Source organism: Sycon ciliatum, chromosome 1 (assembly GCF_964019385.1).
Source record: "Sycon ciliatum chromosome 1, ocSycCili1.1, whole genome shotgun sequence".
Classification (NCBI taxonomy): domain Eukaryota; kingdom Metazoa; phylum Porifera; class Calcarea; order Leucosolenida; family Sycettidae; genus Sycon; species Sycon ciliatum.
Window position 1 is genome coordinate 49,989,898 of NC_088643.1, and position 26,349 is coordinate 50,016,246.

General features: G+C 47.5%; 3 protein-coding genes across 3 annotated transcripts; 2 read left to right on the forward strand and 1 right to left on the reverse strand.

Annotated features, from left to right (window-relative positions):
• The first annotated feature begins 467 nt into the window (after positions 1-467).
• LOC135807026 (mucin-2-like) lies at positions 468-5,601 on the forward strand. The gene is made up of 5 exons (XM_065321119.1): positions 468-805; positions 1,365-1,577; positions 2,417-2,561; positions 3,089-3,162; positions 3,833-5,601. Exons 1-5 carry the CDS (start codon positions 529-531, stop codon positions 4,546-4,548), a joined length of 1,425 nt encoding a protein of 474 aa, XP_065177191.1. The 5' UTR covers positions 468-528; the 3' UTR covers positions 4,549-5,601.
• Positions 5,602-18,929: 13,328 nt separating this feature from the next.
• On the reverse strand, positions 18,930-20,582 carry LOC135805100 (uncharacterized). Its single transcript, XM_065319098.1, has one exon. The coding sequence runs from the start codon at positions 20,580-20,582 to the stop codon at positions 18,930-18,932; it is 1,653 nt and encodes a 550-aa protein (XP_065175170.1).
• Positions 20,583-24,318: 3,736 nt separating this feature from the next.
• On the forward strand, positions 24,319-25,436 carry LOC135805108 (uncharacterized). Its single transcript, XM_065319110.1, has 2 exons — positions 24,319-24,819; positions 24,956-25,436. The coding sequence occupies exons 1-2, from the start codon at positions 24,319-24,321 to the stop codon at positions 25,049-25,051; spliced, it is 597 nt and encodes a 198-aa protein (XP_065175182.1). The 3' UTR covers positions 25,052-25,436.
• The last annotated feature ends 913 nt before the right edge of the window (positions 25,437-26,349 follow it).

A 26,349-nucleotide genomic window follows, 5' to 3' on the forward strand; every position in this document is an offset into this window, starting at 1 on the left:
TCGACTTTTGAATTTTTCCTATATAAATTGCTATTCATTTGTTATCTACCTCCACTGATGAGCTCTCAAGAAGCGAGACAGCTGTCGCGAGGATATGGAAGATCTATCCAAGAGCGAACTTACTCTCTACGGTGTTGTGAATGTTGGCCAAGAGCGGAGTGTGGAGAGGTGGACAGTTTCAAATTATTACACCCTTGCACATTGTTACACAGCCTGAGTGCATGTGATCTTCACCAAGGTTACGATGCGTTGTAATTTGATGTTAATGTCACGTGTCCTTTCATTGCCCCTGGGTCTGATTATGGAAGCATACAATCATATTCAATCTTTCCTGCTTGCACATTCCGAATTTTCCTTCCAATTGGCTTTCTGTCTACTCATCATTTCCATTCAGGTTGGATGGCGTGTCCTTCTGGTCCACATGGAATAGAGTATACATATGTAGATGTTGCAAAGACGTTTGATGAGGCAGTGCATCATTGCAACAGTCTCGGGATCGGTACCAAGCTAGCTACTCCACGCAACGCCATGGAGAACCAATGTATTAACCAGACTAAACCAAGTGGCACAACTACCTGGATTGGAATTCGGTCAAACATGGATCATCCAAATTTCAATTGGACCACAGTAGATGATGGAAACAATATTTTGTTTCACCCTTGGGCTGATGGACAACCTAACCATGGAGTATATATTCAATTGTGTGTGACAATGTGGTACAACCCAAGCCACAATGCCTATGGAGCTCGATGGGATAATCTACAATGCAGCCTTCATTCTCAAAAATCTGTTTGCCAAAGACAACGTGAGTGTTTTTCAACATGCAATTCATAGAATCATATTCGCACTCATATTGTCAACATTGGATCTGACTGTTCATTTTCTGGTTCAAATCATGCCATGTAGCGGACTTGCGACTATTGTTGGAGGTGAATGGCTAATACTCTCAAGGTTTTTTTTTTACCACTCCCTGACAAAATTCTGACTCACACTGCTGCCTCTGGGCTCTGGAAACGGAGCGTCTCTGGAAGCTTGTAGCGAACTTTGTACCCCTGGCCTGGTGATGGTTTGGCCTGGAGAGCCGTATAATTATAAGTGTTGCTCTTCAAGCACGATCTTCCTCAGCCTACTCAAGCTCAACTGAGGGGAGTTGCAGAACGTCAGTGTCGTGCAATGTTATCGCATTAGCTGATTGTTTAGTAACTGGTGGTGTTAGTGGACTTTATAGCGTAACTTGTAGTTTCTTGGTCCTTTTTTCTCTACTACAAAACTGAAGTTAGACAATTCTTGGGCAGGGAGGATGTTCGTTGACAATTGACCAAAACAATTATTACTCCATGTCACTTATTTTCTGTTTACTGCAGAACCAATAACAACAGTGGTGACAACACCAACTACTACTCCCACCACAACATCAACTACTATACTGACTACCACATCAACTATGACACCAGCCAATCCACTAACCACTAATCATGTGACCACACTAGTGACGACTTCACCGGAAATAACCCAGCCTAAGACATTACTCAAATCGCCTATGTCTTCATCGTCACTGGCGGAACCAGCGTCAACTGGTGAGGAACTCAGAGATAGCAGCTCATTTACCACTAACACCTAAAGGATCGCGCTAGCATAGTGTTTGGACTGATTTCATGCCTTTCAGTGGAATGTATTCTCTTGGTATGTGTGTGTGTGTGTGTGTGTGTGTGTGTGTGTGTGTGTGTGTATGTGTTGCCGAGGCTGGTTGGTAAAATAACTCCAATTTCACTTCAAGGTACCAGTGCATCTAGTGTCTACTTTTATCAAAGCAGCGTGCTGTCTATACTGGTTACCCCAGCAAGTGTAGGGTGTGCATAGGTAACTGTCTTGGCTGTCCTATTCCGATGTACTCCGTGTGGTGTAGACCAGGTGTGCATTGGGGGGTCGATTCACATGGCTTCGCCAGTTGTGTGGATTAGACAGTTATCTGGCGCTTGTCTTGATCTGTTTCAATCAGAATCAGATCCGCTATCGTTGCTATAAAGAGAAAATCTGTGGGTGCACATCCAGTGCATTTGCAGATTTGCGTGCTTCTCTTGTGACGCCGGGCGTATACATGGTACATGGTGTATGTGTGTGTGTGTGTGTGTGTGTGTGTGTGTGTGTGTGTGTGTGTGAATGCGTCTCTCTCTCTATTTCTCTCTCTTCCTGTCTATCCTCCCTCCTCCCTCTCCCTCACCCTCACTCTCACCTTCACCCCCTCTGGCTCTCCCTCTCCCTCTCCCTCTCCCCTCTCTCTCTCTATTTCTCTCACTCTCTCACTCCCTCACTCTCTCGCTCTCTCACTCTCTCATTTTCTCATTCTCTCTCTCACTCTTTCTCACTCTCTCTCACTCACACACACTCTATCTTTTAATTTAATGCTGTGCGTCAGACATTAGCGCAACTACAAGACATTCAAGCAGTCCAAGCCAGCCTACCCACGTTGCTGTAATACCTTCAGTGGTAGTATGTTGTGCTCTCGTCATCATCATCACGATCATCACCTTGGCTTTTGTGGGTCGGCGACGAAAGAAAAGGTGAGAATAGAACCGTAGCACGGGGATTCCAGGTGGTCTGCTCAAATTGGATACTTGACCAGAGGTGAACATTATTGATGTAACCCGTCTTGCAAGAATTGGACGGGTCAACCTTTTTCGCAATAAGGTCCGGCCATGCGCGAACCGGCCAGGCCGGGTGCTACAGCCCTGTGTTACAGCCCTGGAATATGAGATACTCATTAACTGGACGTGCTCCAAACCATCTGCAAGTTGAAGGTTTATAATTATGGCTGTGCTTCGTTTTCACTGAGCCCCACAAACAGTTTCAGTTCTTCAATGAATCTGTGATCGCAGTAACTTCACTGTATACCGTCGCTGTATAGTATTCCGAATTCATACATGATTGTATCGATGCATCTTGGCTTGATGTGACTGTAAAAGTGTGATTGGTTTCCAGCTATCAGCTACTATTATCCCTAGTGTGCCCTCCTTGAATTCTTCATGGTGCTATGTTAACATACATACTAACATGGTGCTAATGTCATTATTGTCGTTCACATATCTAGAATGGCTGTAACCATCACCGACGATGCTCCGTCAAGTACACCGCAACAATGTCAAAGCCAGTGCAAAAATGCAGGTATGCCCGGTCTCTCAACACTGCTAAAGTGCTAATGTATACGTACTTGTACAGTCTTCAATAAAACTTAGTTGCAGTGCCACAGTTGCAAAAGAAAAGAAGAATTGTTTCAAAACACCGTTTTGCCAGCTTCAAAAAAAATTCACGGTTCGCAGTTTTCCACATCCGCAGGAACGCCACCACCCTCTTGGATCAAGGTGCAGATGCAGTTTCCAAGCTGTGGGAGTTGAGTAGATCAGACCCACCACAAAATGGTCAAAGACCGAAAATTCCATTCACGGCATCCATGTTTCCCTCGTGCCAGGCCAATTAACTGTGGGTCGCAGCACGCCTGAAAAAATCCAGCATCAAAACAACAGGAAACTCGTGATCACTTTCTGCATAATTTTTCCGAAATTGGGAGTTTCTTATCCAATTCCTAGCAATCTACATAAGAAAAATTGGGGTAACTGCCTGACCAGACCATGGCCGCTGATGAGCGTCACGAGAAAACGTTTTGGTTACTCCAAAAATGACCTGCCTTGATATTATGTGTGTGTGTTTTAAAAGTGAGTTTAATCCTAAATTCTGCCACCATCTGGTTTTCATTTCCTGTATTCTATCCGAATGGGCAATTTACTTACTGTGTACGTATTTTATTCTTTCTCACTGCTGCCTAACCACCTTGAAGCCCTTGGCTGTCTACCAAGTCTGGATGTATATGAACCCATGGACCCAATGACAGGGAATACTTATACAACCTCTCTGACGGAGAGTGCCGCCCTACCAATTGCTGGGAATACGGGAATGGATCAACATTTTACAGCAGAGGCAGCAACCACAACAACGCTAGGCTGGGTGGACACCACCCGGCACAGGAAATCAGGCAATGATGAAGGAAATCTGCTTCCAGAGGATATGCCGGCAGCGTGTGGTAGGACAGGCGCGGCTCACGTTGATGCTTCTACCATGATCACCAGCAAGTGTGCAGAGCAAGAAGACAATCAACATACCTACATGTATATCACAACGACTGGTTGTGCAAGTAATGGCGGGGATACCCTAGGAGCACCTAGTGACGTCACCGAAGTCTACTATTGTGCAACGGATGAGTTCACAGATGGTGAACAAGCTTTCACGGGGGAGTACATCAACGCTGCGTCAGTTCTCACCAATAACTGTCCTCCCCCTACGAAACGCCTGGTACCCACTACAGCTGTCTATATCAACAGCAGTGCCTGTAATGAAAACCGGTTTAAACCAGCCAATCCGGACAATGGACATCTTGACGATGTGCCCCTAGCTCTCCTTCCAGCGCCACCAGAAGATGATCTTTACCAAGACTTGCAGCCTTCCAACAACGACGAAGTGTACATCAATCCATACCTCCCAGTAAAAGGGCCATGATTAATGCCATGATTAATGCCTTGCAGCTCATAGCCGCATCCATCAAATGCAGCCATGCACGAAAACAGAAAGCCAGTAGATGCCACATCTGACCTCGCGTTCTAATTATGTTCACATGGCACCCGGAGTGCTTTTTAAAGCATTGTTCATCAGCCTTTCTATTTTCATTTTTTTCATTTGAGTTTCCTTGGTGTTCTTTCTCATAGCCAAAATGTTGTTTTTGAGATTTTTCCTTGGGTTCACCGACACCAATTGCTTGGATTTTTTATTTGGTTAGCATTGATACACCCTATAAGTGCATGACTGTATATAGCATTTCCTGAATTCTCTACTTCCTTGCATTTAAAGAGATTTTCCGGAGAGCCCTGCCAGGAAGAGGTTTGAGCAGCACTGCAGAAGCGAAAGTTCAAGCACCAGCCACCTCATGGGGAGAACACTATGCCGTGACAATGTCACCAATAGCAAGCTATAACCTCTACACACATCTCAGGAGCATCATTTCTAATCACACAGTTGTCCCTCGTAAAGTATCGCATGCGTGAAGCAATGGTCGTCGGTGCACTGCTGGACACAGTGCGGTGCATTTTGGTGTAGTGATGGACTGTGATTTTGCATACAATGGCACATTAATGTTTGGTGTATGTGTGTGCTAGCTCAGTCATTATACCGTATACTCTTCCGGAAACAGTTGTCTACATCTTTGACCCAACACCTATTCGTATGATTCCAGCTACATTCTGATTCTATGTTGCACTAACACGTTCACACACAGACATGGCTCTCTGAATCTCTCCCACCTTTTCTTCCAACACCTTTCACCAGTGCTGCTATACAATCCACAAAACACACACAAAACACACACACACACACTCACACACACACGCACACACACACACACACACCTATTATATCTGGCCCTTTTGTTTTCTTCACCTGCATTCTTCTCATCACTTTCCTACAGCGCCCCACTGCATACTAGTAAACTTGTCAATTCCTTGGTAGTGTGCATTTTTGTTTCACTGTTTCAACTATTACTTTAACGATGGGCTACACCCCGAGAATTTGGTGAATATGAAGTGACACGTGACATGTGACATGTGCAGCAGAAAGACCGTGCATGATCAGTGTTTGGATTGTGAAAGATTGTTTTAAATGTGTAAAATAAATGGCTGCAATGGAGTTTGCGAATTCTCAGAAAATTATAAAATAGCTGGTACAAACCGAAGAATTCATTGTGTTCACACATATATCATAGGGTCCAGTGGAAATCCCAGTCAGTCTCTACTCAGAGTTTATTGCCACGACGCAATCACTGGGAGATTATCCTTAGCCAGACTCTATAGTGAACAAACCCACTGTATAGTGGACTGCACAGTGGACTATATTCATTAAAAAAAATATCATGTCAGGTGGCACCTACAACTAGTAAGGCTACAAGTCGCAACATAGTGCATGAGCGATCAGCGCAATGTTGTTTGCTGGAAGGCACATACATGTACATGTTACAGATAGGTGTGGTGGCTGGTCACGGGTAGGATGCCAGGTGTAGTGCTGAGCCTGCACTGCTGCACTGCTCTGCACATGCCCCATCCGCTTTCTTCACTGACCTATTTATATATGGAGTATTATTGGAAAGGCTTCCTGTCTGAAGCCTTTCCATACTGGTACTCGATGTTCCAGTTTTGTGACACGAGAATGGCACGAGAATTAGTGTACCGCTGAGTGTACCGCTATACACGTGGTCGACACGTAGTCGACACGTTGTTGATACTTTTTGACACGTGACCCCGTCAACGGTCTGCTTTGTGCCAATGCCACTCGGTAAACGCCGATGTCGCGTACGACAAAGACCACTATCCCGTACGCGAAATAGTTGAGAATTGCATGACGTGGACCTGACGGCAAGGACAACTGCGAGGAGGCCCCTTTCGGTACCCCTGACGGGAAGGAGAACTGCAGAAGTCGACGAAGTCGAACGAGGAGGCCCCTTTTCCGTACCCCATACTGCAAAGTGCCATTGATGGATACCTTTTGCACCTGGAACGACCCCTTAAACGCTGTCGCGGCGACTATCCCGTACGCGAAATAGTTGAGAACTGCTGACGTGGACCTTTTGCACCTGGAACGGCCCCGTAAACGCTGTCGTGTCGGCGGAGTGAATGTGCAGGGTACTACACGTGTGGGGTGAAAAGAATTGCTGCAAAGACGTCCCCTCTACTATACTAGGCTCTAGGCCTTTGCCTTTGGAGACATCGTCGGCGAACTGAATGCGCAGGGCGAAAAGAATTGCTGCAAAGACGTCCGCTCTAGGCCTTTGGAGACATCGTGGGAACTCCTTCCGGTACTATACAAACTGCTGACGTGGCCGTGGACATGTACATGAAGAGTCATGGTGGGACTTCATGTACATGGATACATGATGCGAATTCCTTCCGGCACCCTCGTACCGCAAAGCCAACGGTGGGGAAGGAGAAGTGCAGACGTGCAGGAAGACGAACGAGGAGGAACCAGCACGAGCGAGCAATGGCAGGACTAGCTGGACCGTAAGTAATAGCTGAATTGTGCATGACAACTTGACATCCATGCGGCACTCGCCACTTGCCACTGCATATTTCTTGTCCACTAACAATGTCTCTCCTCTGCCCCCTGTGTGTCCACGGCCCCGTTTCTGAATTGGCCCGATGAATCGAATGTCTTCCGCAACTGGAACGGCCCCGTGAACGCTGTCGCGTCGGCGACTGAATGCGCAGGAGGGAAAATATTGCTGCGAAGACGTCTCCTCTAGACGACGGTAAGGCACCCCATTGATATGTTGCCAGTGTGTGCCAGGGTATCGCGCGATGGTGAATGAGGAATGATGAAGGGTACGGTGGGACTGTAGACCTGTTACCTTCTACTACTGTAACACGTTATCAGGTGGAGAGTGTCTTGTACTCACGTTATCAGGTCGAGAGCGTATTGTAGTCACTCTCTCTATTCCTGTACTTCATTACGTTTAAGGTGTACGTATAACTTCTCAAAAAAAATTAATGGTCTACAGTCGTGTCGGAAGGGTACGGTGGGACTGTAGACATGTTACCTTCTAACACGTTATCAGGTGGAGAGTGTCTTGTACTCACGTTATCACTATTATCAGGTCGAGAGCGTATTGTAGTCACTCTCTCTATTCCTGTACTTCATTACGTTTCAGGTGTACGTATAACTTTTCCAAGAAATTTAATGGTTCACGTCTTCAGATAGAGAGCGTATTGCACCCACTGTCTAGTCTCTGTAGTGCATTGAGATTTTGTTGATCGAACATGAAATGGATACACAGACAAAGCCAGGCCAAGTACATGGCGAGATGTCGCCAGAAGAACGTCTTCAGGTAGAGAGCGTATTGCACCCACTGTCTAGTCGATTTTGTGGATCGCACATGAAATGGATACACAGACAAAGCAGGCCAAGTACATGAGAGAGTGGACGATGTGCAGATCGACACGGCCTGCGGGTACTTCATTAAAGTTACCCGTGACATAACTAGGATAAATGTTAATCACTGCAAAAACATTGCCAAGTATGTGAGCACTTTGGACTTGACAGAAGAGTGCATGGGCGACGTTGACAAAACATACAGTGGTGACTGTCACTATCATGACAGCAGGGGCACATCGCACGCAGCATCGCAGATCGTGTCGAATTGCGCATCATAATATTGCAAAATTGCTCCTGTGCATGCAAGTGGATTTCATTGCACTTCTCAGTTTGGGAAATGCTCGATTATGACAATTCTCCGTGTGAGTGCACTAGCCCTGAACAGACATGTAGGTGAACCGTTTGTGGTGTCTCATAGCCTACCTCACGACCTTCTGCTTTCTTGCTTCATCACTTGTATCTTGCAGGTATATCATCCCGTGACGACCACATTGAAGTCTGAATTTGAAGTGTGAAGATGCTTCAGCAACCACATCGTACTTTTCCATTGCTTTCATTGTGCTTCTACTGTGCATGTGTGTAACTTGTGGGGTAAACATGTGATGACATTGTATGCTGGCGACACGGTCAGATGTTCATGCGTCTAACGTACACCTGCATGTTATGCATTGAAAAGGGTTTGCCACTTGCGATCCTGGGACGAGTATCAGGTCCGCTTTGTCCTATGTGGGCTGTATCAGATTGCTGTTCACTTCTCTATCTGTTGGATATGTGACTTTCTGCAAGTTTCTGGTGTATGGTGGCCACGTCCTTGCTTGTCACTTTGTATGATATTACATTCTGTATTCGCTGCTTCCATGGCATGGTCTGCAAACTGCAATCCTTGGGCAAATGTCATGTTTGCTATGTTGTGCTTTGGCCGCCAGCTTGTCTACACGCTGTAGTTGAATTATTTTTGTTTCACAACTGACTTCCTCAAGTACGGTGGCCACTGCTTTGCATGGCATTATACATGAAGAATTTCCTGTTTGTGTCGTGTGCATGTGCGTATGTGTGCGTGGCCACGTATGTGTGCCGTGTGCATACACATGTTTGTGTATCTGTGTGCGGGGTAGCGAGGCGGGGAGGGCTGGTATGTATCAGTGTGTTATTGCAGTCGCATGGCTACATACAGTACATCGCGCGCGTGGTCATCATGTTTACCTTCGGGGTTGGGGTGGGGAGGGAACGGAAAAAGAGCTGAAATTATCCATATAAAAATCGCTCTGTGAGCGGTTCTGAAAAACCTTTACTGGTACTGCCCCGTCGTAAAAGTAAGAAATTAGAACTGGCCCATTGTCCCCCCAAATGCGAACTGATCCACCTAAATCGCGAATGACGGGACCCGAACGCACCAGTAGCACGAGGTTTCTACCCGTGGATGCAGATGGGGACGTTGGTCTGGACCATAGCGGCATAGGCCATGTACTGTACTAGCGGTAGGCTTCCCTATCAAAATAATAAATTCTACTACTACTAGTGTTACCCTATGATCCTGTGCCCTCCCGACCTCGTGCTACTGGTGCGTTCGGGTCCCGTCATTCGCGATTTAGGTGGATCAGTTCGCATTTGGGGGGACAATGGGCCAGTTCTAATTTCTTACTTTTACGACGGGGCAGTACCAGTAAAGGTTTTTCAGAACCGCTCACAGAGCGATTTTTATATGGATAATTATCATTATGCTAGGTGAACAAGAGAAAGAGTACATAACCCCAAGAGTATGCAACTCCGCATATGGGGTCTGGTGCGGGGCGCTGCCTGCATTACGTAGCCACGGAATGTGTGCCATTGCGTCATTATTGATCTGCTACAGTTTCCAGCTTCGAAATCCGCTTTCCTCGGAGACTTTGGACGATGCTGTTGCTTTTGTGTGTGGTGATCCGTCACGCATATAGGCGCTGCCTGAGTTTGAACTTACAGTGTTGCACGTGAAATTGTATAGGCTAAACCGTAGGAAAACTCAAATCCAGGCAGCTGGATCATCATTTTCACAATGTAATGCAGCCAGCGCGCAGCAGACGGCACGCATAGCTCGGAGACCAGGAGTTGCACACTCTTGGGGTTATGCACTCTTATGCACTCTTGGTGATAGAGCTAGTTGTGCTGTAGGATGAGTCATTTGTAGAAGGAAACTATGAGTGATAGCAAGTAAAGACTGGAGTGATAGCAAGTTTTTTTTAAATTTTATTTATGGATTCCCTAAAGGCCGAGCTAGAGGCCTAAGTCGAGGGGGTCTCCGTTCATGGCTTGCTGGGAATATATCTGCAAAATTATAACATAATTATAGATTGAGAAGAGGAAGGGTTACAACCAGGGAGTAGTAAAATACAGGGAGGTGACACGAGCATGTACGGCCAGTTTGACGATTGCCTCAGCACCGTTTTCACCCGGCGGGTGAGATTGGGGTACTATGGGTACCGAAGTGTGTAGACATGCGCGCGCGCGGATCAGGATTCTCTTGATCAGGGAGTAGTAAAATACCTACCGTCAAAGGGACTCATACTGCAGCCCGTAGAAACTCAGCGCTGAGAATTTCTAACAATTGTCTGCCTTCACAAAGTTTGGTAGTCGACCAAACTACCACTATGTCAGGATAGAAGTCCAGCAAGAGTGGTATCACTTTGAGAGATATCCCTGCGTGCCGTAGATTTTTCCTGTATCGATACAAGCTGTTTACGACGACGTAGCCCGCATTTCAATCCTTGACAAACTTAGGAACATTTCATTCCGAAAAGTGAACTCCCGAATCTCTAGCATACCATAATATGAAATGCTCATCATCACAAAGAAGGTAGAGAAGTACTGGTTGATCACAACTAAGGAGAAATTAGTGCCGATCATGTGGTGTCCTAGAGATTTTTTCGACTTCGAAATCGGTGCACTCGCTTTTCATCTCCAATCGTACACGTATTGTTCTCAAGGAAATCACCTTCGTTCTATTGCTCCATGCCGTCGATCGGGACGAATTTCGGAAGGGTGGTACGAGGTGATTTGTAAAAATTTTACATGGCATATTATTTTACAAATCGAGTAAAATATCACTGTTGAGGACGATTGCATTCTTCCCATGAAGTGTTTTTGTTAGTTCGACAGACAAGTGAGTTGCCATTGTAATGTAGTTTGTAAGCATCAGCAGCGTTTAGCGGAATTGTTTTCTTCCACGGCCTTGTGAGATGTCAATCATGGATCGAAATTGGTGAATTTGTGGTCAATGAGGTAAAATATCCCTCAATGGATGCTTGAAGGACGTCCAAGAGCCAGCGAGCATATTCTACGGCAGGTGGAAACCCTAGGCTGGTCACCGATGCCAGCATTGAGCCTGTCACATCGTCAAAGTAGCAGGGCTGAAGAAGAGATTAGCCAAAAAGGTGAAGGTCAGAAACTGCAATTTTGACAAAAGGTGTCTTTCACTCACCTATCATGAAAGGTGATTCAAATCCAAGTCCGAAGCTGCTGATGCTTATGGCATACAGGTTAATAATTAGCTGTTCAGTAGAGCTGCGTATGAAACTCAGCTTGCTACCTCAGAAGTGCTCGTAGAGATTCACGATGGCAAAGTGCAAATTCAGGAAATGCGGCATGAATGTATGTTGGGTGTTGATGGCGGAGCACCCATTGAGGGTGGTCTGCAGTCTTCTTCCAACACAGAAGTATTATGAATCAGGTGAAGGAGTCACTGCACTTGTCTTGGAGAGTATGGAAGCATCAACATTGTCAGTATGTGCCGGTTAAGTGCACTGTGACCCAGATGCACGAAGGCACCCTGTCGTGGGACGGCCGGTGCGCATCATGGATGGTATTTTGCTTAGTGTGGTTATTTCACGTAAGAGGATGCACTGCAAGTTGAAAGAAATGGAGCAGCAAGATAAGGTCTGCGTTCTCATGCTCTACAATGCCGGCAGGCGGTCAAAGATACCCTACCGTTTGGAACCGCAGTTGACGACATACAGAAACCAATACGTAGGGCAACCTGCAAAATCAGTCTGCTTTCTCTGCATGTGACTTGCTTCAGATGTATCTTGATTTCCCATTGCAAGCTTATTGACACATTCAGGTCATATTTGTTGATGTTAGACCCTATTTTACTGACTTGTAAAATTTTGTACACACTTTTTCTGGGTGAAAAAATGCATGCAAAGCAGCCCCACACTGTGTCTCTCATGTTTGTGGTGTTCGATCAAGAAGTCCATACGTGGATAGAGGACATACATAGTGACAGAATGAGACCATGCACACTTCAAAACTCGCCAGTGCAACGGAATGATAGCCTTTTTTACTTTCATGTAAAATTATTACAAATCACCTCGTACCTTTCCATATGACGATGACACAGATGTATCACAAGAGCAAAACAAATCTGTCCCCGGGGAAAATTGCGGAAAAAAATCGCAAAAAACGCGGGGGAAAACGCGGCATAATATGGCATAATTTGCGGTGAATTTGCGGTAAATATGCGGTGAATAATATCATTGTATTGATGTGCGGCAATTTTCAGTGAGTATGTAGTGAAATCAATTACAAGTCTCTGGTGTAAGCACTCGTCATATTTGAGTAAAAAGCCGCCACGATGAGACGTTGCTGACCGAACAGTGCACTCAGTCCATCCTCGAGCGTTCGATCGAGACTTACACTGATTTTTGCGATCTTTTTCTTGAGAACGATTCTCACCCTGAAATGACTTTCGGCGACTGACGTGAAAGAACACTCATGACACCCACCTCGTCGAATGGAGCATGCATTGTTTGTGGTGTATGGGTGCAGGAAGGTGGTATGTTCGCGAGGTGCATATCGAAAATGATCCGAAAGACTTTGTGATGGTGCCGTTCGGCGGAGAACATTTGAATTTTTCGTACGATTCAGAGCAGTCGGCGAAAACGAGCCAGTAACCTGAAAGGAGGGCGTGAACAGGTGTAATTTTCGACAATGTGGTTGCCCTCGACCCTGCTCTCGGACATTCGAGTAATGGTTATGGCAAAATCGATGGTGCTCCAGGTTTTTCAGACGCATTTCTTGACCATACTCAATTCCGTAGATAAACCTGTGCACAGAAAGCACACAAGAGTTCAAACTAACTCCACTGTATTCAGTTCACGTGTTTTCCACAGATCCAAAACCCTCCTGGGACCAGGAAAGTGAACAATACGCTGGAGTATAGATGTGCACACTGCGAACACGCCCACGCGCCACTCCTGCACACCCGTGTCGGACATCACATACTGGCCATGTCACGGTGCCGCAGACGTAATGGGCGTGCCCCACACGCTTGCGTTTTAAACACGTTTAGATCCTACATGCACACATGGAACACAAACATGTCAAACATGCGTGCCACGGATGCACACACATTGTTCATACATGCCGGATACACTTCGCATACATCACATGTGTGTGCGCGCACGTGCCACACCGTCGGAGGAATACAAACGAGCACGGATACGCACATATGAGGGTACCTCACCAACAAAGCCTAGCCAGGTTCGCACTCGGTTTCCCTATCAACAATAATTTCTGGCTAGAACAGTGCAGTAGCAATAGCCGAAACAGATAGAACGCAACACGGGTGGCCGAGCAAGTGACATACAGCATAAACAAGACAAACGTACTTTGTACATTCACACACAGTCAACTTCTCTAATAACCACTGCGTATATAACGACAATTCACAAATACGACAGAATTTCTATGCCCAGAGCAAAGTGACACACAGCATAAACAAGACAAACGTACGTTGTACATTCACACACTTTTAAAAGTTTGTATACATGTATGTGATTGCATTGATATGCTTTGGTTTTCTTTCCTCAAACTCAGACTCAGTCAGAGTCAAAGGAGAAGTGACGCGTGCATCATAGACCGTTGAAGTTCGTGTGAATGCATCAGACGCACACATGTACAGGACACTTTGCATTTTTCAAACTGAAACCGTATACATAAGCATGCGTGCGCGTGTGTGCGTGTGTGTGTGTGTGTGTGTGTATGTTTGTTTGTGTGCGGGGGGGGGGGGGGGGTACGTGTACGTGTGAAGAGCAAAAACCAGTACTGATAAATTGATAATGCAGGCCAAGCAGAGAGGAACGCAAAGCAGACAATCACCTCTACATTGTAATCTTCTACAAATAACACATACATGTACATGTAGCTTCATAAGCAGAAAACGAGATATTGTGAGCGCGACAGACTCACACACACACACACACACACACGCGCGCGCGCGCGCGCGCACACACGCACCCCCCCCCCCCCCCCCACAGACTAGGGTCCGGCGGATTCTGCCGGCAGAAAATTGGCAGAATTCGGTACTTTTTCTGGTAAGTTTCATGCATGTTTGGTATGTGGATAAAGAAATGGAGCACAATTCGAGGAATTGCCCGCCATAAGGTTTGTATGGTTCTGCCAATTTCACTGCTTTTCGAGCAGAATCTGCCACCTTTTCGAGCAGAATCCACCGGTTCCTACCACAGACACACACCACGAGACCATAAATGTGAAACGGCATGCATTTTGACACACACGCACACATGCACACACGCACACACACACACACACACACACACACACAGTCACACACACAACACACACACACACACACACACCACGAGACCATACATCTGAAACGGCATGCGTTTCGACAGGCTTTAGAAGGCCACGAGTTAGGTGATCCACATCAAGGCAATACGCACCACCAGCCCAGCTACATGTACCGATATCTCATACTAGACAGCAACTGAACGCGGCACACATACTACACACAAGAGCGCGTACAGCGGCAACTTTCTCCTTATGCTTACGGTTGTCGAATACAGCATTGACGACACACCGAGACACACAGAGGAACACAAACTAGGGTCTACAATGTACATGTATACACAGCTATGCGTTTGCGTGTTTTCATGCTCCCTTCAAAGGTTTATGTATACGGCATGTATGATTTATGTTGCTTGAGTACGCCCACTTTGAAGGTCGAAGTTGGATTATACAGGGCGTGAACAGGTGAGATTTTTATGTCTAGCTGTTAATTACCCTTACCTTAGCCCACCAAGGAAATCGGAATAATCAAACTCGATGGTGCTCCAACTTCATTTCGACGTAGAAAATTCGCTGTTTGAACATCTCAATTTCAAAGGGTAACCACTGATTTCGATGTGAAAAACGTTTCCTGATCGCCATAAAAAAATTCCTGCCGACACACACCGTCACAAGCTCCAAGTTCACAAACAGTGGCCACAAACGGTTACTCGTCATGAAGGTGGTTCGACACTTTCGACCAAATTCGTTCACTTCCGTATTCAGTTGACAATTATTTTTTGCCGTCATCAAGACTTATTTGGGCCCAAAAGCGCAAAAATCAGTGTAAGTCTCGATTAGTGGCAGAGATATGTTTTTTGCACGCTTGAGGATGGAGTGTGAGATGGATAGACCTTTTCACGGAATTAGTTCTTCAACAAATACTCAAGATTGATTCAGCAGATCATCTTTTTTTGCGAAAGAAAAAAAAACAGGCGCGAGGCACCCATCAAAAATCACGATTAGCGGCGTGTCACCTCCCTGTATTTTACTACTCCCTGGTTACAACAAAATTAATGCATACTGTAGAAACAAGGCCGTCACAGCCGGGGCGGCTGAGGCCGCCCCACTTTTCCGGCGTTTTTTTTTTTTTTTTTTTTTTTGGAGCACATTCCAACAAAGCCGCTTAGCGCAAACGTGACAAATCCTTGTCCCCGATCGTGGTTTGTTGCAGAAAAAAGTCTCTCATTGCAGTTACACTGAAATGGCACCAAATGCCAGCCTGGAAATGCTTGCAATTGGCTTCAATTTTTGAATTTTTTTCCCGGGGGAGGGTAATGTTTGTCCCCGATCGTAGCGTCTTCTTCGTTTGTTGCAGAATCAAAAAGACTTTCATTGTAGTTACCGTACACTGAAATGGCACCAAATACCCGGAAATGCTTGCAATTGGCTTCAATTTTTGAAATTTTTCCGGGGGACGACCCCCGGACCCCCCTTCCATGGCCGCCCCACCTCCAAAGTCGGTGCGACGGGCCTGAGAAATCAGCCATACCATTATTTACTATGTTATAGAAACTCTGGAAGGAATGAAACCAGCGGGTTCGAAGTAAAGACTGGAGACTTGGTTGTGCAGTTGTTGTGTGATTGCTTTACATTATACTTCAAAGTACTGAAGAAGACGTTCCATTTGTATGCTGATGCCGACCCAAACCTCCATATTGATGTCAGCCCTAAAGAAGTTTAGCAGGTGAGAATGACATCGGACAGTTTTGATCACAGTTCGAAGCAATGGCAAATGGTCTCGACAAAATGCGCGCAGGTGACAAAAGCAAGTACATCATTCAATGTCAGTATAATTATGGATTCAGCATTTTTAAAAAGATCTGTGGAGAAGAAATAAAGGGTCAAGAGTACAAATTCATGTGCGTGGTCGAGTGTCCATACAAACTAGATTTATGGTGCATCAGTATACATCAAAGGTAGAGATATGCATGTGCAATAGCTACAAGCAGGCATACCAAAACTGGAGAAAACTCACTTTGCATTATATAAAAAAAAGTAAAATATCGTGTCCGTTCCCGAAGGGAACTCACGACGGCCGCTAACACCCGATTAACCACAGCGGCAGATGCAGCGCCTAACGGTGGGGGTGAGTGGATAAGTCTCACAACCACTGGCACAAGTGCCGAAAACGACCCCATTAGCATTAGCATTAGCATTGCATTATAACTCATCATTAAATTTTCCAGTCCCAGCAATGGCTGGAGCAGCAGAAAATCAGTGCTTTTGCAGAGGCAGATTGTGCAGTTTTCATTTATGACAAGACCACTGTCAATCCTCACGCCATATGACCTGGAGGGTTCAGTTTCATGTACACTTGGTCGTCGAGGGGAGCCTGCAAGCTTTGGTAGAATTCACCACCTGGTGGATCGCGAAAGAGTAGCTGTACGGGCACAACACCAAGGCTTTCTCTATCCGATTTGCCTGAGTTCAACTGTGTTTCATCACTGGCACTCCTGTTAGCATAGATGACTAAATTACTTGCTGGAGGAAGCTGTGAACTGGCAGTATGCTGTGATGGGCTCTGTATGCCTTGATCAGCTGGATGTGCAGCACTGGCGCCTTCATTGAGTACACCAGCCTTGTCAACTGAGCAGCTGGTCATGAGCACTGATGCAGTGTTGGCGTATTCGACGTTGGAGACAACCTCAATGGCTGGCTTGGTGCCAGTACTACCACTGGCAACTGTGTGTCCACCATCTGTGAACTCATCAGTAGAACAATAATAGGCTTCGTTTTCACCAGAAGGTGCCAGCTGTGTCTCACTATGTGTGGTTGCCCAACCAGTCATCGCAACGTATGCATCGTCACCATCTGGGGTCCCTGTAGATGTTTCTCCTACTCCTGCATACTCAGAAGGTGGTAGACACGTCATTGTTTGCAAGGCTGTGTAGGTGTCCCCTGTTTGTGTGCCCATGGGTGCGCAGTCATCCTGAGTTAGATGATTACAGGGACCTTAAAGATAGTTGAACATTGGTGGCAAAATAACACACACACACACACACACACACACATACACACACACATACACACGCACACGCACACACACACACACACACACACACACACACACACACACACACACACACACACACACACACAGAATAGTCAAAGAGGCCACAAGGAGACAGACATTTAAAAGATAATAATAGAACAGGAACAGATCATTTGTTGCAGTTTGTTTCTATTTCACTTCACCAGATACACAGGCATTCCTGCCGTCTAGACTCTCGGTAAAGGAAAATAAAGCATATTCTGCGAGGAAAATGATGTGAACATGAATTGATGATAGTTACTATTATGAGTGATGAAGATTCGATTGAATGGAGGGAGATGGATGCCGGCGGCGACCGCATCATCTAAGGCATTGGCCAAGCCAACAGCAGTGGGTAAGTCAACTAGCCATGACTGTGATATCGAACGAAGGCATTGGCCAAGCCAACAGCTGTGACTAAGCCAACTAGCCATGTGATATCGAGGGAAGGCATTGGCCAAGCCAACAGCTGTGGCTGAGTTGACTAGCCATGTGCATGATATTAAACTTGTCCATCGCATAAGCCGATTGCCATGATGTTAGTTCGGGTAAGTGAGCCGTCCATAATTAATTTATCATTTTGTTCGTGCATCCTGAATGTTGTGCTGTGTATCCGGATGGTTGTTGTTCCTTTTTCACGTGTACACAGTTCTAAGCTGTTGAATAGTTTAGAAGCTGTTTACAAATAGCGGAGTCCTCCGGATCGATAGAGTGCTCAATGCGGAAGCAGAGCAGTAACACATGTTACCTTCAAAACACTAAGGCAACTGCTAATTCGTTTATTATGTATTATCATGGAAAAAGACCAAAACATGCCAAGCTGAACCAAAACTAATCTCTCACAGGAGACTCCAACAAACAACTAAAAAAGGGCAAAACACAATGAAGGAAGAACAACGAGAAGCGTAACACGCATGCGTACTAGTACTTCATGCATAGTACAATCATGAAACATCACGCGATGACTGCGTTCCCACGCCGGGGTAGCTGACCATGCAATCAATCATAGTAGACAGAGAACATGCACAAAGAACTACAACAATACATCAGACAATCATGTATAGCGAGTGCACTGATGCGCATATAAATCTAACATTCCTCCCTCTCGAACGAATATGCTATCATGCAATATGAGTGAGGCCCAAACAACAGTATAGCAAACAAAAAAGAACATAGGAAAGATGATCGAGAAGCATTGTAAGTTATGCGACACCATTACTGTTACATTGGCTGCTATTGTCATGAGTGATTCTATCTGTGACACTCCGTCTTACTTATTCACCAGTGGCACCTTCGACTTCAAGTGGAACTAGTCGATGGACTGGCCGTTTTAAGACCTTGCCCTGGATGTTGACCCCCACCACACGGACAACGTCATCCTTACATGGGTAGGTTGCCGTAATTCTAGCGAGTGGCCAATGTGCTTGTGGGACATTGTCGTCCATGACCATGACGATGTCACCAACTTCCACGTTCCGCTGCTGCTGAAAAACCACTTCACTTGCACATTGAGCTTCGGCACGATCTCCTTCACCCATCGTGCCCAGACCTCCACAACGATGCGTGGCACGTACATCCAGCGGCGACGAGGATGGACCGTGTCTGCTGGCTGGACACCCAACTCTGCGGCCAGTGTGGTGTCTGCGTGGCCCACGAGGAAGTGCTGCGGCGTCAGGGGCCGAAGATCATTCGGATCAGAGGAGATGACGGTTAGTGGTCGACTGTTGATGAGACCCTCCGCGTGTACCAGCGCCGTATGCAGCTCCTCATCCGAGAGGTCTGTCTCTGGGATGGACTTAAGCACAGCCGGTGAATTGCTGAGCCACTTCCGTAGGTGGAATCCACCGCGCGTGGTGATTTCCTGGAGATCCTCTCGGGCAACTATAGCTGATGCTTCAGTGGCTGTCGACATCAACAGGTCGTCAACGTAGAAGTTGTCTCGAACGGCGTTGAGCGCCTCGGGACCGGCAGTATCTGCAAAGGTCTCCGCCGTTGCTTGTAGCGCTCGGCCTGCCAAGTACGGTGACGCTCTCATGCCGAAGACAACGCGGCAGAACTCGAAGAATACGAGTGGGTGGTGAGGAGACTCACTCCAGACGAACCGGTGGTACTTCCGGTCATTGTCACGGAGCTCAACTTGGAGAAACATCTCCGAGATGTCGGCAGTGAGGGCGATAGGGTGATGGCAGAAGCGCAGCAGGACCTTGACCAGGTCACTCTGCAGCTTTTGTCCAGCGTGCATGCGGTTGTTGATGCTGTCACCCATGACCTTCGCAGAACCGTCGAATACGATTCGGACCTTTGTCGTTGACTTGTCGTTGCGGATGACGGGGAAATGCGGGAGAAACCATTGGTCGGTTCCGGCATCTTCCACCTCTGTGGGCAGGACTGATCGAATATACCCACGCTCCAGGTACTTCTTGAGCACCTCAGCGTACTGCAGACGAACCTCGGGTTTCCGCTCAAGGATGCGATGTAGGGACTTGAGCCGTTGCTCAGCGCACTGCCGCGAGTCTTGACGTAACTCCGGCTGATCTGCACCACTCCGCCACGGGATCCCGACGACGAATCTGGTGCCATTGTGGTGAATGCTCCGCTTCGTCATGTCGTCTGCTGCATGCTCGTCAGGGGTTAGGTAGTCGGAGCTGGTGGTCTCCATGCCGACACTCTCCAATTGCCAGAACTTGCTGACAACTTCTGTGAGCGGATCATCAGAGGTTGCCACTAGCGAACGGTCGTCAAACTTGCCGGCGGTGTGGGCAGACACAGAACCAAACACCACCCAGCCAAGGAGTGTCTTCCTTGCAATGGGACCTCCCTCGTTGGCAAACCTCTCTTCCAGAGACGTGTGGAGCCAGGGCGCATTGAGGCCGACCAGCAGGCCTACGGGAGCTGCTTCGGGCACTTTGGGGAGTGGCACGTCAGTGAGGTGCGGCCAACATCCTTGTTGCTCTGTCCAGTTGATGGTAGTGATGGGGTTCATGATCTTCGGCAAGACCCAAGCCGAGAACTCACTGGTTCCTGATCCATCAGAATGACACAGCTCAACCGTTGCGTACTGGTTGATAGGGCACAGCTTCTCGCCGCCGAGGACAGACGTCTCGAGGGATCCGAACTTCACAGGCAGCGCCAGACGTTCAACGAGGTCTGCGCTGATGAAGCTGCACGACGATCCGCTGTCGAGGAACACCGTTGCCTGGGATGGCCCGTTTGGCCCATTGACGGTGGCTGCCACTGTCATGAATGCAGTGGTCTGGTCACGTGACGAAGAACTCGTGGCGGTCACGCTGCAGGCACTCTGCGCCTTCTCAACTCTGCCTTGGGCTGTGTTGGCACATGGTGCTCTTTTTGCAGACTGCACTGGTTGCTTGGCGATTGACTTCTGGTAGTGGAGAAGCTCATGGTGCGGCTTGTTACAGAACCGGCACCTCGGTTGTCGGCAGTCTTTGCCTTTGTGGCCAGGCTTGAAACAGCAGATGCAAATGGTCAACGGCTTCACAAACTCCCACCGTTCGTGCAGGGAGAGCTGCTTGAATTGTGGGCAAGATGCCAGCTGATGCCCTCCGCGGCAGGACACGCAGCTGACGGTCGCCGACTCGGTGGCAACAAGTGTGCGCTCAGTACGCTTGTGGAATGGCTTTCCTGGGCCTTGTTGGCGCTTCTCGGTGCACCACTGGGGAGGCTCGGGATTGGCAGCACGCTCTTCTACCTGCTTGAGGCACATGACACGCTTTAACAGGAAGTCTGCGAACCCATGAATGTCGCATAGCGAGTCATCGTGTCGCTCCAAAAAGTGGATCAGGACAGGCTTTGGCACCTTCTGGGTTACACTGAGGTAGAGTTCTCTGCCTGGTGTAAGTCCAGCGGTGTTCAAGTTGATGAGGGTGTTCCGCAGCCTGAGCGCGAACGACTTCAGCTGATCTAGGTCCCGCTCACTGACAATGCGGGGAACGGCTAGCAGCTCTCTCTCATAGCGCACGATATCTCGGACTGGGCCCCCGTACCATGCGTCAAGCTCTTGCAGTGCGGACTTGTAAGCGCCTGGGCCGTGGACGATGTCGGCAATGAGATCTTCCGCTTCGCCGCCTGCCAAGGCTTCCCGCAGACGGGCAAACTTGTGGTCGTCCGACATGTACGTGTCCTCTTCCATGAGCTGTTTGAAACGCTGCCTCCATCGGCCGAAGTCCTTGTCCTTCCCACTGAACTTTGGCAGTTCCAGTGGCTTTAGGTGGTGGCGAGACCAAGGGCTTCTGATTGCTGGTGCCTCCACATACGGAATCGCGTACGACTGTGCTGAATGCACCTCCGGGCCGGGGTGTGTAGACTGGCCTTCAGCAGGTGGTGCACCAAGATACTCTGGTAGAGGTGGTGCTAGATGAACCTTGCTCCGCGTTCCCATTGGCTGGAATGCTGGAGCACTAGCCAACAGTGTCTGACCTGCCGCAGGCACCCTGGGCTTCGAAGCTGTAGGCTGCTTGGGCTGCTGAACAGCAGCAGGAACTGCAGCAAGACTTGACTGGACTGTGATAGGTCCAGCAGTTAAGACTGGTTGCTTTGGCTGAGTGGGCACTGCCACTGGAGCTTTCCATAGAGCACTGCTCACAGGACCTGTGACAACAGGCTGAGGTCTCATACTGGATGCTGCATTTGCTATGCTTGGATGCACACCACTTGCTACAGTGCGGATAGGTGTCAGTCTTGGGGGAAGTCTGTTCGCACCTCCACTGGCAGGATGAATGGGTGAGCTGGCAACTGTGCCCACTCCTGTGCCTGCGAGCTGGACTGCAGCTGAAACTGCTGAACTGCCGTCATGGCTCAGCTCACCTGCGCTACTCTGCTCATCATACTCATACATATTATATATGAGTCATAGTCGTCAGAGTCGTCAGAGTTCTGGTCCAAGGCTACGACTTCCACTGGACTCGATTGAAGCGGTCGGATCGGTCGCATTGGATTCAAGGGCTTCCTTCCCAGACTCCTGTAGCTGCGCTGCTCAATGTCCAACTCGTCCATGCACTCGCTTAGGGTTGCAAACTTCCGAACAGGCGGATTGCGCTTCTCCAAGGCAGCAAGAGCCTCCACCGTCAGCACCTTTCGCTTTGGGTGTTCTGCTGCAACATTGGTCGCTCCCGTCACACTGTTCGCTTTGGAACCCACTACACTACTGCCACGGCTCCTGGGCTGAGACGATGCCGTGATCTCCACCAACACGGCTTCAGCCTTCTCCACAGCCAGACGCTTATCCACAAGCTCTCTCTGCCGGGCAAGTTCCTTCGCCTCTGCGTCTCGCTCCAACTGAGCCACATCCTCCGCTGCCTGAAGCTCAGCCTTCAGCTTGTCCACTTCAGCTTGTGCCTGAGCACTCCCAGCGGACCGGCGACTGGTCGCGGTGATCTCCGAAACACTACTGGCTGTTTCCACCCACAAACCATACTTCTCCGCCGGCTTCCCTTGTTTGGCACGCTTCGGCCTATCCATGATCCGGCTCGAAGGACCACTAAAATGTTACCTTCAAAACACTAAGGCAACTGCTAATTCGTTTATTATGTATTATCATGGAAAAGGACCAAAACATGCCAAGCTGAACCAAAACTAATCTCTCACAGGAGACTCCAACAAACAACTAAAAAAGGGCAAAACACAATGAAGGAAGAACAACGAGAAGCGTAACACGCATGCGTACTAGTACTTCATGCATAGTACAATCATGAAACATCACGCGATGACTGCGTTCCCACGCCGGGGTAGCTGACCATGCAATCAATCATAGTAGACAGAGAACATGCACAAAGAACTACAACAATACATCAGACAATCATGTATAGCGAGTGCACTGATGCGCATATAAATCTAACAACACACGAGTCACAGAAAAAACATGCGTCTTGATTGTCGTAACTTAAAGTTTCATGCCATAATCTTCAGACAACTGATTACACTCTATCAATCCGGAGGACTCCGCTATTTGTAGCCTGCTCTCACTTTTCAAGTGAGTGAGCACTCTCTCCCCTAGGTTCGAGACGATGGATGCACCTACGCGCATCAACTTGGGATACTCGCTCAAGAACATCCCGATGCCAACGGCCAAGGAATACCGGAAACGAATAATTGAGAAGGTGGAAAGCGTTATAAAGAGGATGCGGTGGAAGGCAATCTTTGCAAAAGGCGATGTAAAGGCGCCGGAACGCAACACCTTTGGCTTCAAGACCAAGAACTGCCCTCCGCAGGTGGAAGAATTAAAGGCGCTTGAGGAGGATTTGTACAAAATGATCGAAAACGTTAGCTTAAGAGCGACAACAAATGACCTCCAAGCAAAGATGAAGAAAGACCTGCAGTGTATCAGCAACTCGCCAGACGTGATATTAGAGACCTTTCGCTAACGATTTTCGTACACCATTTTCGTAGTGCGGGAACGAGGTTACGAAGATCTTACGGAAGTTCGTCTGATCTGGACGGAAAAAGCCACTTTCAACGAATATTGCTTTCGTTCTTGTTTGGCGGGATTTGTTTCAGATTTTTCAGACGTTTCCCTCTACTCTTTCTCTTATCCCTAACCGTAAACGTGTCAGTGTACTATGGCTTCAAATTTACCTGCACCTGTTCCTCCGACACCTATTACACCGGATAGGCAACGGATAGTTTGGGACTCAGGCATGGACTTGGTCCTGCTCAGACAGATTCGTGGATCAGGAAATCCTTTTGTCCGTGGTTCGTCGGTAATGGATGATGTCGTGGATGAACTATCCTCACAAGACCGGCGATTCGGCAATTTAAAAAAGAAAGGCGCTTCAGATAGGCTGCACCTGCTGATGTCGAAGCAGAAATCCAAAGATAGCAAAAGCAAATCGGCCTCTGGTATTGTAGAGGACTTCTCCGAAGCAGACGTGCTTCTAACCGAGCTACAGGAGCTGAAGGCCGAGAAGGAGCAAGCCGCAGTGGCAGTGGTGACAGCCAAGCATGCGGAAAAGGCTGTGGCCGAGCAGATGCGAGCCGATGCTTGCAGGACCCTTTCGGAGAAATCTTCAGCGGAAGACCGGCCCCAGAAAACCAAGCGGAGCAGCACGTACGATCAAGCGGATCCTATTATTACGTACCTCGAGAAGAAAAATGATGCTCTTCTCAAGATTGAGGAGAGAAAAGTGTATTTGGAGGAGGAGAAGTTTGCTGCTTCTCATGGTGCAAATGCAGTCGCACTGGAGGAGCGAAGACTCGCGCTGCAGGTATGACCCATTTTTACTTTCATGCTGTATAGAATAAATTTCAAGAGAAAATGCTTCAAATTGTTCATGTGTTCAATTGTTTTTTTGTTTATTGAATTTTCTGATTTCTGTTGGTGATTCTGTTCATGTTACCCAGGAGAGGGAGATGGCCCTGAAGGAAGAGGCTCAACGGGACGAGCTTGCGTCAAAAAAGAAAAAAGGAACAAGAAGAGAGCAAGAAAGCAGAAGATGACCGTCAAGATCGCAAGCAAAAGGCAGAACAGGACCGCGAGGAACGCAGTATGTTTCTGCAGCTAATGGCAGCCACTGTCAAAAAATGCAATAGCTTTTTCACTTCTTCACGAAGGAACAGCCCTTGCTTTGTAGCTTATCCACTAGTCCCGCTTTCACCCAGCACTTCACAGTTGTATACCTGTAACCATTCCAATGTTAACGTCATTCTAACCAGTGTTATCAATGCCTTTTGACCAATTTCACCATGGAATTTCATTGAACAGATATAACAGAGTCTTCACCATTCCATAATTGAATGAATGACTAAACGTAGTCTGTTTTTAAAACTGCTAAGTAGAGGGAATATCCACAGCCAAGATGTTTACAGTTCTTTCATGGTCTAAGTGTTTGTTGTAAAATGGAGAGATGGCACAGCAACAGAATGATGTAGTGCTGACATCATTGTAGATACAGTCAGACCTCGCTTAACCGCACACATCTGTTTTCCACAAAATATCCGGATAGGCGAGGGAACCGGATAACTGAACACACATACTGTATATGCATGTGGCATATCAAAAGCAATGACATCGTACATACATGTAGACGGGTCCTATGCAGTACAACTAGCGTGCACAGTATCTAAAACAAGCGAGAAAAATGACAAGTGCATGCAACTGAGTGCTGTTCACATGCACCCAGCAGGTCAAGGACCTCATTTGCCTGTACAACTCCCTGATTCTAGCTTCTGCAAGGCACATGCAACCGGATACGACGAAGCTTTTTGTACACATTTCAACCAGTTTGTACACAAAATCATGCACCGGTATGCGGATCGCGAGGTCCGGTTATGTTGTATGCATAACATATGCTGCACATCGGTAACCAGCGATTTTCTTCCGGATGGCGAGGGATCCGGATAAACGAGGACCGGATAAGCGAGGTCTGACTGTACTCTGCTAAGGTAGGTGGAGATAAGTTGAAATACTTTGATGTCTTGTTGCCTTCTCGGCAGATGGTACGGCAATTTGTGAGGAGTGCAGACACCTTGTAGTAGGCAGCAACGGGCTGAAGCATGATCTTCTGCTGCTTCTTGAAATCATTGAACGCCCACTGTGCAACGACATCACCAAAGCTCCATTCCACCACCATACGTGCAGAATTCATAGCTGTATTGAATTCCTGTTGCTCAGCTGTTAACGCAGCTCCTTGATAGCCCTTCATAAGAAACGGCGACAGTGGGTATGCGGGATCTCCATACAGTGCACATGGCTGACCATTTGGTTTCCTGGCAAACTGTTGCAGCCTAGGCAGCAA

Excerpts from the sequence above, each read along its gene's own strand:
- LOC135807026 (XM_065321119.1), top strand. The coding sequence starts at position 529 with ATGGAGAACCAATGTATTAACCAGACTAAACCAAGTGGCACAACTACC. Across the intron at positions 1,578-2,416 it reads GGCGGAACCAGCGTCAACTG|ACATTAGCGCAACTACAAGA; the intron begins GTGAGGAACTCA and ends GCTGTGCGTCAG. Across the intron at positions 3,163-3,832 it reads AAGCCAGTGCAAAAATGCAG|CCCTTGGCTGTCTACCAAGT; the intron begins GTATGCCCGGTC and ends ACCACCTTGAAG.
- LOC135805100 (XM_065319098.1), bottom strand. The coding sequence starts at position 20,582 with ATGAACCCCATCACTACCATCAACTGGACAGAGCAACAAGGATGTTGG.
- LOC135805108 (XM_065319110.1), top strand. The coding sequence starts at position 24,319 with ATGGATGATGTCGTGGATGAACTATCCTCACAAGACCGGCGATTCGGC. Across the intron at positions 24,820-24,955 it reads AGCGAAGACTCGCGCTGCAG|GAGAGGGAGATGGCCCTGAA; the intron begins GTATGACCCATT and ends CATGTTACCCAG.